Source organism: Orcinus orca, chromosome 2, assembly GCF_937001465.1.
Source record: "Orcinus orca chromosome 2, mOrcOrc1.1, whole genome shotgun sequence".
Classification (NCBI taxonomy): domain Eukaryota; kingdom Metazoa; phylum Chordata; class Mammalia; order Artiodactyla; family Delphinidae; genus Orcinus; species Orcinus orca.
In genome coordinates this window covers 115910087-115922110 of record NC_064560.1, presented here as the reverse complement: position 1 = coordinate 115922110, position 12024 = coordinate 115910087, and the positions used below count along the sequence as shown (strand labels likewise).

General features: G+C 38.8%; 2 protein-coding genes across 10 annotated transcripts in view; both read right to left on the bottom strand.

Annotated features, from left to right (window-relative positions):
• Positions 1-3494, bottom strand: part of VPS39 (VPS39 subunit of HOPS complex) — a 47509-nt gene extending 44015 nt beyond the window's left edge. For both annotated transcript variants that reach the window (XM_004273957.4, XM_033435698.2), the window contains exon 1: positions 3280-3494. In XM_004273957.4, coding sequence (XP_004274005.1) covers positions 3280-3352 — 73 coding nt within the window. In that variant the 5' untranslated portion in view covers positions 3353-3494. The remainder of the gene's footprint in view (positions 1-3279) is intronic.
• Positions 3495-5256: 1762 nt separating this feature from the next.
• TMEM87A (transmembrane protein 87A) overlaps positions 5257-12024 on the bottom strand; it is a 96118-nt gene continuing 89350 nt past the window's right edge. For 4 of the 8 annotated variants that reach the window (XM_049706445.1, XM_049706444.1, XM_033435704.2 and 1 more), the window contains 5 exons: positions 11933-12006; positions 11452-11513; positions 9553-9608; positions 8979-9009; positions 5257-6531 (listed from right to left, as the gene is read on the bottom strand). In XM_049706445.1, the coding sequence (XP_049562402.1) occupies positions 6490-6531; positions 8979-9009; positions 9553-9608; positions 11452-11513; positions 11933-12006 (265 nt within the window). In that variant the 3' untranslated portion in view covers positions 5257-6489. Of the gene's footprint in view, positions 6532-8978; positions 9010-9552; positions 9609-11084; positions 11307-11416; positions 11514-11932; positions 12007-12024 lie in introns of those variants that run through there. The other 4 variants (XM_033435705.2, XM_012534510.3, XM_049706443.1 and 1 more) reach the window with 3 other exon arrangements.

The window sequence follows — 12024 nt, the reverse complement described above, 5'->3', positions numbered from 1 at the left end:
CGTGTCCCCTGCATCGGCAGGCGGACTCTCAACCACTGCGCCATCAGGGAAGCCCTATGGGTAACCATTTTAATCATTCTTGATTTATTTTTCCATTGTTTCTTTGGAAAATATAAATAAAAATGATTGGGTATACACACACACAGATACACACACACACCCTACATTTTTTATAGGCTCTGAATATACATCAAAGTTTGAGAAACAGGCTCTAGAATCAGACATGATTTACTGGATGTGACCTTGGAAAAACTACTTAAATTTTCAGGTTCTTCTTCTGCAAAATGGAGTTGTTATTATTTCATAAATGCTTAATACAGATTAGTACTCAGTAATGGAAGCCATTACTACTATTAATTAATTAAGCAAATATTTAATAAGTATCCATTATGAGTCAGGAACTGTTCTAGGCACTGCAAATAAACCTATGTACAAAACAAAGTTACTGCTCTGAAGAAATTTATATTCTAATATGGAATGAGAGAGACAATAATAACATATAAAATAGCATTAGGTGGCAATCTGTGAAAGAAGACAAGGCTGAGTAAAAGAGTAGCACATTGGTGGATGTGGTATTTTCTTTTATATAGAATAGTTAGGGAAGGTCTTGCAGATTTATGTGACATTTCAGCAAATGAAATGAGGAAGGAGCCATGTAATACCTAGGACAAGAGAGTGCCAGGCAGAGGAAACAGCAAGTGCAAAGGCCCTGAGATAGTTACATGCTTTTGTGCTCATGGAACAAGGAAGACAGTGTAACTAGTATCAGAAAGGAGCAAGGGATAAGAACAAAGGGGATAAAATCAGGGAAGTAACCAGAGGCCTGATCATGACAGGTGCTGTGATGACAGGTGTTGTTATTCTAGCTGTGATGTGAAGCTACTGGAGGGTTTTGAGCAGAGGAGAGATGCAATTAGATTAAGTTTTCAAAGGATCACTCTACCTCTGTGTGGCTAAAATACTGCAAATGGCACAATGGCAAACCCAGGGTAATCAGTTAGAAGACTACTACAGTAATTCAGATGAGAGAGACTGGTCTTCGTCAACAGTAGTTAACAGCAGAGATGGAGAGAAGTGACTGGATTGTGGAATTTTTCAGGAGGTGGAGCAGACAAGATTTGCTGATGGATTGGATGTGGTGTATAAGAGAATAAGAGAAGCCAAGAATAATTCCAATGATTTGGGCCTTAACCAAATGGGCAAACAGAAATGCCATATGCTGAGCTATGGGATACAGGGGGACAGGCATGTTTTGAAATCAAGAACTGTTTTGGCCATGCAACCAGATATCCAAATGAAGATGCTGAAGAGGCAGCTGGATTCTACAACTACAGAGTTTCAGGAGAAGTCATCATCAGTATTTTCCTCATTTCCATATCCCAGGAGATGGATTACGGTGGCTCTGTGACATCTTCCACCTCCAATATTGTCTGGCTCTCCAGAAGCCTGGAGGTTCCTGGATGAACTTTCCGCCTAAGGTCATGGTGTAGATAGAAGGGGTAACAACTAGAAATAGCAATATTTAGTGCTGGTAAAGTCTGAAAATAAAGTAGTTTTGAGGCACAAGGCAGTAAATGGCCTCTTGTAGCCAATACCTATCACAGCATCCTAGTAGGCAATGGGTGTTTCTCCTGTTTGCTTGGAGATCAGGCAGAGTGAAAGCTATCTACCATTTCAAAAACTGTATTTCTGGAAAGCACAGGTTCAGGCAATCTTCACTGACACGAACCGGAGTTGGTGAAAGAGACTGAGATATGTGTACTGCTAGTCCCACAGGGTATCAGAGTCAAGAATTCTGACAAGCTAAGTACAGTGTGATAAGTAGCTGCATCCATCCTTTTCAGAAGTATATGTCCGAGGCTGAGTGGAATACCCCTCCCTCCACGTTCCCATGTTAGGCAGCATATGTCTCTAGTATCATTTATCTTGCATCGTAGTCTGTTCATATTTCTTTGACTGCCATGTTGTGTCCTAGGAGCACAGGCATTGTTTCTTATTCATCCTTGTATTCTTGTCTCTAGCAGAGAGACTGGTCCATGTAGGCACTTAATACATACTTGATGAAGAAACAGGAGAATGAGCCCCTTTGTGCTGAGTGTCAGGTCTTTCATTTTTTCAATTTCTTTATTTCTCCTCTATTTATTTTTAATTTTTACTGAGAGCATTTAATGACAGAAAAATGGCGGTTTTCTTGAGACATCTGGAGGAGGAAGGATTCTCTCCTTAACCCTAGGACAGCTTGCTGTGGAGGTGTGACTTTAAAGAGGCCCAGAGCTAAACAACAAGGTCCTACTGTAGAGAACAGGGAACTATATTCAATATCCTGTGATAAACCATAATGGAAAAGAATATGAAAAATAATGTGTATATATATATATATAACTAAATCACTTTGCTGTACAGTAGAAATTAACACAACATTGTAAATCAACTATACTTCAATAAAAAAAAAAAAAGAGGTCCAGGGCTGCTAAAGGCTGGGGTGGTGGTGAGGGGCACACATTAATAAGAAGATCTAGAGTGAAAGCACCTTACTGAAACGGATGTGGAGAACTCTGACTAGGTGGCACTGTCCACAGATAATGAATAGGACACCAGCTTCCACCAGGCCCATCATGGGTACCTGGCTCAATATAAGATCTGATTGAGGGTTGAGCCACCTTTTTATGGCCCTTGATTTCTAGGACCTGGACATTAACAGGAAAGACTGAAATTACTTCTGTTTGGTCTTTGGTTATCAGACACACACTCACAGATAGGAGCATAATGTTTGTAGTTAAGAGTCAAGGTTTATTTCAGAAACCATTTGTATTCTGGAGCAGAGAAGAGATACCTGACCCTGCTTTCTGCACTGGCCAATCCCAAAAGGATCATGCAAGTTTTTATAGGTTAGGTTTCATGACAGCCTGGAATGATGCTCTTCTACCTAGAAAAGCTAGGTAACTTGGGCATTTTGACTATAAGGCAATCAACCACTCGGCTAGATTAAGAGTGGAGAGTAACAAGTTAGCTACAGTAATTAGAAGTAAGCGATGAGCGATCATTACGGGGGAAAAGACATAGCTGTTAACTTGTTCAATGCAAAAAAAACAAACAAACCATCAAAAGCAAACAGCTCCACCACCCTCGCTGTCAACAGTGCTCTGCCCTCCCTCATCCTAGGCCCCTCTCTGACGGCGTTCGACCGCAGTCCACACAGCCTGACTCCTGTCCACTTCCCTCGCCTCGTGAAAGGTCCCAGCCGCTCCCGCGCTGACCCCGCCTGGCCCCTCGGCTCACCCCAGGCAGCCAGACAGTCGATCTGCAGAGGCAGCTTTTCTAGGATCGGCACCGGTTCAAAGGCGTCGTGCATGGCGGCGGGCGGAGTCGCCGCCGCCGCAGTCTCTCCCGGACTGTGCCGGGTCGGGTGTGGGGACGGAATCAGCCCAAGGGAAGAGCCGGGACCCCTGCTACTGGCTCTTGGGCAATAGAGCCATCATCAACACCGGACTTCCTGCAGAGCCAAGCCCGCCCCTTCCGCAACCGAAGCCCCGCCCCTTCCGCTCCGGTTCCTAGAGCACACTCGAGGAATGCCCTGGTGACTGAGACTGCGTTTCACCCTGGACCGACCTTCTCCATCGTGGAGTGCGAGTGGCCGTGGGCTTAACAAGAAGGAAAAAGGATTTTAATCTTACAACTGTCTTGGGCAGCATAGGGTAGTGAAGAATTCAGGCTTTGGTGTCGGTTAGACCTGGGATGGAGACGTACCATTTAGGAAATGAGCTAAGTAGCTGTGGCGTTTAAGAAACAATCTCTAGAAGTCTTAGTTTCCTTATCTGCAAAATGATGGTAGTGTTGTGTACCTATCTAACGTGTGAGCGCTTAGCAACGGCTAACAATCTAAGCACTCAATGGTAGTTTTAGTATTACCATTATAAACCCAACTAGTTCGAGTACCTTACCCTTGTATTTTACGGGTTAGTCTAAGCCTGTGGTTCTCAAAGTGTGGTCCCTAGATCAGCATCACCTGGGAACTTGTTAGGCAATCTCAGACCTCATTCCAGCCCTACTGACTCAAAAACTGTGGAGTGGGGAGTCCAGTAATCATTTAATAAGTCCCCAAGGAGAGTCCATGAACTTTAAAGTTTGAGAACCAATGCAAGAATGATCTGTATCTGGCAGTTTAGCCCCAAGAAAACAGCAGACATGTCATAAAATTAAGCATTTGGTTTAAAGCAAAATATAAAAGAAAAAAGGAGTGAGTCTATGATGTAAGGTGTTAAAAAACAAAAACCCACTGACTGGCCCTGGTCACTTTTACAGTCTCTTCATCTGTAAATTAGGAATACTGTCCCATCTTTATCAAATGCTGTTTCTGATAATCAAATGAAATATTTTCAAGTAGTAAGAAACAGAAAAATTGCTAAACAAATCTTGTGGCTGGTTTTCACTACAGAAACTTAATTGGAAAATTTAGAATTACCAGCTGCTGTGCTAGAAGAAGGCCGAATACCTTGTAGTTCCAGACCCAAGGACCAAGACCAAAATAAACAATGTAAACTCTACGGTAACAGGTCAGTGTGATACTACAAATTCCTTCTGAACCTCTTCTAGGAACTGATACACTATAACCAAGCAAAGTAACACAAGAAGCCATAAGAGAAAGCAGAAAGAATAATCAACCTATAGAATTTGTGCTATACACTCCTGCTTAAAACAACAGGTTCTTGGGAATTCCCAGGTCGTCCAGTGGTTAGGACTTGGCACTTTCACTGCCAAGGCCCAGGTTCAATTCCTGGTCAGGAAACTAAGACCCTGCAAGCCACATGACATGGCCGGGGTGGGTTTTTTTTTTTTTTTTTTTAGCCTAGTCTCAAGTTAATATCTAACCAGTCTCGAAAAATATTTGACCAACTATCCTGCTGCATTATGCTACTGTTCACTTGCTAAGTTTCACTGTAGAAGAACAAGCACACGAAGTTAACACCAGCCTTTTGCAAATGGGTTAACCTGAGAATAGTCAGTTCTTCATATTGTTTCTTAGAGATACTATCTAGGTGATATTTTGTTGTTGTTAATCACCATACCAAACAACTATAGAGAAATGTTACATAAATATTTAACACTTTAGTGAAGATTGTAGTAGTGTGGTCACTGGTTTGAGCGGAAAATAAGACAACATAGAATAAAAACCATGGAAGGAAAATTCTACAGGAGAGAGTTTGGGAGAAAGAAGGGTCTTTAAAGAAAGTCTGGAGAAAAAGTGAGAAAAAGATATCAATTTTGTTAAAATTTTTTAATATTAAAAAGTGGCATGAACTTTCTATGTAGAACAAAAAATCTTGGGAAGGCAAAATTGGACAAAATCATTCAAACAAATATAGTGCTTCAAATGAATCCCATCACCTTGTGATGTTTCTTATAAACCATCCCTAAACCAACACCAGATACAAGAACAGTCGATCCTAAAGAATGAGCAGCAGTCCAGGGCCTCCACACTATTTCATGCAGAAAAAACTGTTTAAGCCAGAAGGACCTGTTTCCTTTGTATTAGCTCCTGCTTCTGAAGCATTATAATCCCTTTAACAGGGTGCTCACTCACATGCACTTACGACGGAGTGCCTTTCTGCATCTAGTGCAACACCCAGTAAAAGGCATGAAGACAAGCAAAGCATTGCCTAGGACTCTGCAATGCTGCCCTTGAAGGCTTACAAAACAGTAGTTAAAAGTTCTGGAGTGTGCACCACATTGCCAGCAATGGGATGTGTCACAATAGCAGATGTCAAAAGAGTTAAGCTAATATTTCTCTCTAAAGTACATCTGAAATAGAAAAATCTTTAATATACACCGTTTGTAAACAAAATTGCACTTGATTTTGCTTTTTCAAATGATCTAAATCACACTGTAACAGTCTCTCTCTTTCTTTCTTTCTTTTTTTTTTTTTTTGGTTGTTCTTTTAATCATTGTTAGAACCATGGCTCCTTAATGCAGAAGGACTCCTTTTTCTCAAAACTACCTCTGCAAGATTTAACCTTGGCTTCCCAGGAAATGCAAAAATAATTAACAATTTCCCCCATCACCTATGTAACTCCCTAAATAAATTAAAATTACAGGCAGTTGCTCCTGGATATTACTTATTATGGTGTTGATGTCACAGTTCTTCAGAAGATGTTAAATTTTTTAGTTTGACAGATTAAACAATTTAAACATTATAGAAGGTTTAGGAACAACATACACAAGTTGCATAAACATCCATGTCAGGGTGTGGGAGGGAAAGGGGCATCAATGCTGCAAATAAAAAACTTGTAGATTTTTCTCATCCTATGACCTTGTTTTCAATAGAATGTTCTCCTTGTTCCAACACCTCTCGCCAGCTCCAATGCACAAAGATCAAGGAACAGATCAGGATGTCATTGCCTCCTTTAATCCCATGGAGCAGTGTAAAGACTAACACAGAAGCTGATCTCTTCCCAGATACTAGCCATCTTCAGCTGCAAATCTTCCCATTCTTTACTCCATTTTGGACCTTTCAAAGTGCGTGATCATTCGTTCCTAGGGGGAAAACGGTTATGCTAAGTATATTAATTTTAAATGGTCTACATTCCAAATATCTTTTCCAAAGATGACCACACACACATTTTCTATAAGTACTTGCTTATGGTCATTAAATATTTAGAGCAACGGTTCCTAACCATCTATAAAGATTTTGATACACACAGATGTCCAAGTCCCAAGATTAACTGAAGCAAAACCTCTAGGCTTCTGGACAACAAACCACAAATCAAAGGGAACTGTATGTTTTAGAGTCACTTAAGCTTTAATAAAAATGTGTACCTCCTCTGATTCAGGAATTTAACTTAATGAAATAGTCAAGGATGTGGGCAAAGATTTAGCCACTAGCATCTCCACTGCAACACTCAAAATATAGGACTGTATAAACAAACTATAGTATATCCTTACAATGAAATATGCTGACTAAAATTACATATGATGAAAAAGTTCTAGAGATCTGTTGCAAAGCAATGTGCATATAAGTCAACACTTTGCACTTGAGAAAGGTTAGAATGGTAGATTTTACGTGTTTTTCACCATAATTTTTTTAAATCGTAAAAAAATTACATTTGACTATAAAATAGTATTTATAGTATGCCATTTCAATTGAGAAAATTAATGTAATACTATTAAATTTCACAGTAATTATAGTAATTTTACCTTAGAGTATTTTTTCATTTTTCCTTTGCTTCATTTGCTAAGTACCTATAACAAATTTATCCCAAACTCTGACAGAACTGTAAATCCCTTTTCAATATAATCAATTACATCAGATTATCTATCCTTTTCAGGTTTTTTCCCTTAGAAATACTCGTCCCTGAAGCTCTCTGTTCTCCCGCTCCATTCCGGACTAGCTGTTCTCCAAACTTGTTTCCCAGCTGTCACACTCTGAGAATTTCTTACATCACCCTAGGAATTCATCCCTGCCTCTCTGTGTCGGATCCTTTACTTCCTGGATCCAAAGTCTTTCTCTTTTTAGTTCCCTCATTTTATGAATAACATTTTCTAATACTTTCCTGAGAAAGCACACATAGGCTGTCAATTATTTTAGTTTTTGCATGACTGAAAACATCTTTGTTTTACCCTTATATTGATAGTTGAGCACAGAATTCTAGTTTGAAAATAATTTTTCTCAGAATTCAAAGACATTGTTCTATTATCTTCTAGCTTCCAACATTGTTGAAGAGTCTGATGCTGTTTTGATTCCTAGTCCTTTATTTAATTTGTTTCTCTTGTAATTCATTGTTCTTTTTCAGTTCTTAAATCATTTTTTCACACAGGAAAATATAAACAGATGAATTCAGTGCCACCAAAAGTACTACAATAAACCCATATTCCCATAAACAGCACAACTGGGTTTCACATACTCAGCCTCCTCTGGCTGAAATATGCGTTTCTGGAGAGTTGGAGCCAACGGGATACCCTGAAGGCAAACTGTTAGCAGAAGATGGCTCCCAAGAGAAAGATCTAGGAACTGCAGAACATACCACAAAAAGCAAAGGCTTGTCTGAAAGGTAGAGTTCTCAATTATCTCAATGCATGCAACAGCTAAGAAATCTGACACTGTGTACTGCACCACACAGCAGGTCAGTGAGAAGTGACCATTTTTTAGCAGTCAATCCAACACAGTAAGTCACAATTGGGCAGAGGCTTTTAAAAGGCTTTCTGAAATCGTCACTCTAGAATAACCTAAACATTCAGAACACGTCTAGAAGTGGTTTCCACGAACTCAGACTGCAATTCTTACATAAAACCTCATGTGAAATCTTCTAGATAAAGTGTATGGAGCCATATTAAAAGACTAATAATCAACATAAACATTAGAGGTACTAATTATCCTTATTATCTGGAGGACAGTGACACAGGTAACACTGCATAGTAGGTAAATTAAAATAACTTTTTTTTTTTTTTTTTGCTGTACATGAGCCTCTCACTGTTGTGGCCTCTCCCGCTGCGGAGCACAGGCTCCGGACGCGCAGGCCCAGCGGCCATGGCTCACGGGCCCAGCCGCTCCGCGGCATGTAGGATACTCCCAGACCGGGGCACAAACCCGTGTCCCCTGCATCGGCATGCTGACTCCCAACCACTGCGCCACCAGGGAAGCCCCAACTTTTCTTTATTATTTTTGCCTAGACTAGATAAGGGTTAAATTTGAATTTCTTAAAGACAAAGGAATTAGTGGAAGAGTACGGTACCGGCTACCCAATTTAAACAAAGACATTCTCAAGTCTGACCACACTTTGTAAGAAATAAAAGGAGGACATGTACAGAAAGGAAACATTCTTGAATATTTTAGTTATAATATTAGTATTTCTCTTTTCATCCTTTGTCAACTATACCAACTATAGTTCATCAGTCCATTACCGAGTCATATAAATAAATCTCCTTGAACAGAAGACTTAAGCCACCAGACCCATAGTTTATGTGCATATGATTTAATTACTAACCTCATCTGAATCCAGAAGGGCTGGAAGTGCTCTGCAGAGAGAAAAACAAACTAAACAATGTAAAATAAAGCCATAAATGGTTCAAAAAGGACAGTGAATAATGACTACAATTTAAAGTTTTTGTAACTACCTAAGATTTGCATCCCATTGAAGACATTTCAGGAAAAGAAAAAGCAAATACAAAAAAAAAAAAAAAATCACAGTTACTAGAATTGTATGGACTTTAATAGGAACAATGTTTAATTAAAATTATAGGCATGGAAAGGAACTCAAAAATTCCAAAAGGATTATCCCACTGATTTCAGGAAGACCTATAGCTAAACCTTTCTGAGCAGAAGTGTCATCTGAATGAATAATCTGGATTATTTTTGTTTGTATATCATTCCTGGTCTTTATTTTCTAACATCTTTTTAATATTTTTAACACTTCAAATTATTTCAGTAATTTAACCTTTTACTTCTAGAGTTAACTACAAGCATTCTCATTACTATGCTCTTCAGCTCATTCATTTAAAATAATAAAAGTAATACTAACTGTGAAAAAGGATTCTTGTGGTAAGGATTCAAAAACTTACACATCTGTCACAGATGAAGGAACATTCTCTTCTACCCACTTTAAATCATCTTCCTGCTGAGAACATATAAATGCCAGATGTTACCAAAATGCACCAAAATATACATCTCAAGTAACAATCTAAAGAGGTCTCAATTTAGTCTCTTGTCACTCTGAACTAGTATATTCACATAACAGGACAAATAACAGAAAAGTCAAATAATTTAATTTAAAAAACTAAACTATATGAATGAAATATAAAATGATATCCTACATCCGTAAACGCTTTCTTCTCAGTAATCTAATACCTAGAGTTTTTGCTTCATGTAAGCTTTGCTCCTTAAAACTGAGATAAATTCTAAAGCCCTTTTAAATGCAGAGTGAATGCACAGTTCTTGAGGAAAAAAAAGCTGACTGAAAAACTCTTGATTTTTTTAAAAAATTGAAGTATACAGGGCTTCCCTGGTGGCGCAGCGGTTGAGAGTCCGCCTGCCGATGCAGGGGACACAGGTTTGTGCCCCAGTCCGGGAAGATCCCACATGCCGCGGAGCGGCTAGGCCCGTGAGCCATGGCCGCTGAGCCTGTGCGTCCGGAGGCTGTGCTCCACAACGGGAGAGGCCACAACAGTGAGAGGCCCGCGTACCGCAAAAAAAAAATAATAATAATTGAAGTATACAGTTGATTTACAATGCTGTGTTAATTTCTACCGCGCAGCAAAGTGATTCAGTTATACACATATATATTCTTTTTCATATTCTTTTCCATTATGGTTTATCACAGGATTTAAAAAAAAATTTTTATTGGAGTATAGTTGATTTAGTTTCAGGTGTACAGCAAAGTGAATCAGTTATACATATACATATATCCACTCTTTTTTTAGATTCTTTTCCCATATAGGTCATTACAGAGTATTGAGTAGCATTCCCTGTGCTATACAGTAGGTCCTTGTTGTTTACCCATCCTATATATAATAGTTTGCATCTGCTAATCCCAAACTCCCCATCCTTCCCTCTCCCACCCCCGGCCTTGACAACCACAAGTCTATTCTCTATGTCTGTGAGTCTTTTTCTGTTTTGTAGATAGGTTCATTTGTATCATATTTTAGATTCCACACATAAGTGTTATCATATGGTATTTGTCTTTCTCTTTCTGACTTACTTCACTTAGTATGACAGAGATTAAGTCCATCCATGTTGCTGCAAATGGCATTATTTCATTCTTTTTTATGGCTGAGTAGTATTCCGTGGTATATATATGTACCACATCCTCTTTATTCATTCATCTGTTGATGGACATTTAGGCTGTTTCCATGTCTTGGCTATTGTGAACAGTGCTGCTATGGACATAGGGGTGCATGTATCTTTTTGAATTACAGTTTTGTCCAGATATATGCCCAGGAGTAGAATTGCTGGATCATATGACAACTCTATTTTTAGTTTTTTGAGGAACCGCCATACTGTTTTCCATAGTGGCTGCCCCAGCTTACATTCCCACCAATAGTGTAGGAGAGTTCCTTTTTCTCCACACCCTCTCCAGCATTTGTTATTTGTAGACTTTTTTTTTTTGTAGACTTTTTAATGATGGCCATTCTGACCGGTGTGAGGTGATACCTCATTGTAGTTTTGAAAAAATCATCTTTACTACAAAAAAGATCACCTTAGATTATTAATGGGGCTATGATTTCACTGATGAAAACCATTAAACAGAACCATCAGAATGGTCTGGAACCTTTTCAGGACATAGCAGCAAACCATCTAGTTAAAAGATTACTAGGTCCTAGACAGAATCTCTTGCTATCTCTGTTTTTAAAAATGTTAATTACAGCATAGGTAAAAAATCATTAAGGCCTGTACATAACTGCTGAGCTCCACCAAGGGCTAGAGGACAGGGGGAAAAAAAAAAAAAAAGAAGTCATACTTACTGCTTTGTTTAATTTACTATTTCCATTTGGTTCTTGTTTGGTACTTCTCATTTTCATTCCTTCTGTAGAAGAAAAAAAAATACACTGGTTAACTAGGTCAGTAGACCAGCATTGATAGCAAAAATGGATTCAGAGCTTTATTTTAAGCTTACTGACACTAAATTATACTACAGATAAGTTTTTCCATCTTTACATTTGTGCTGCAAAGTTCAAAGTCAAGTTTTCAGCCCATCTCTAGCAAGTAAACTGGACATTTAATGTGCCATTATTTACTGAACATGGTTTCATCTAAAGATTCATACCCTTACTTTCACTTCCCCCTAACTTCACTGCATATCAAACTGAAGAACATGTTGTAAAAGAATAAATACATGCATCAAAGTTTCTTGATTTTGATACTCAAAATGTTATACTTCTTTTACTCTATTTCTAAAAACCAGAAAAGAATATTTAAAGCACAAAAGGTGAATTTTATCACTACCAAAGCTTTCTTTCAGCATAGGTTCCTTTTGTTCATCCTCCTCCTCTTCCTCAGACAATGGTGAAAAGGCAAACCTGACAGAACAAAGGTAA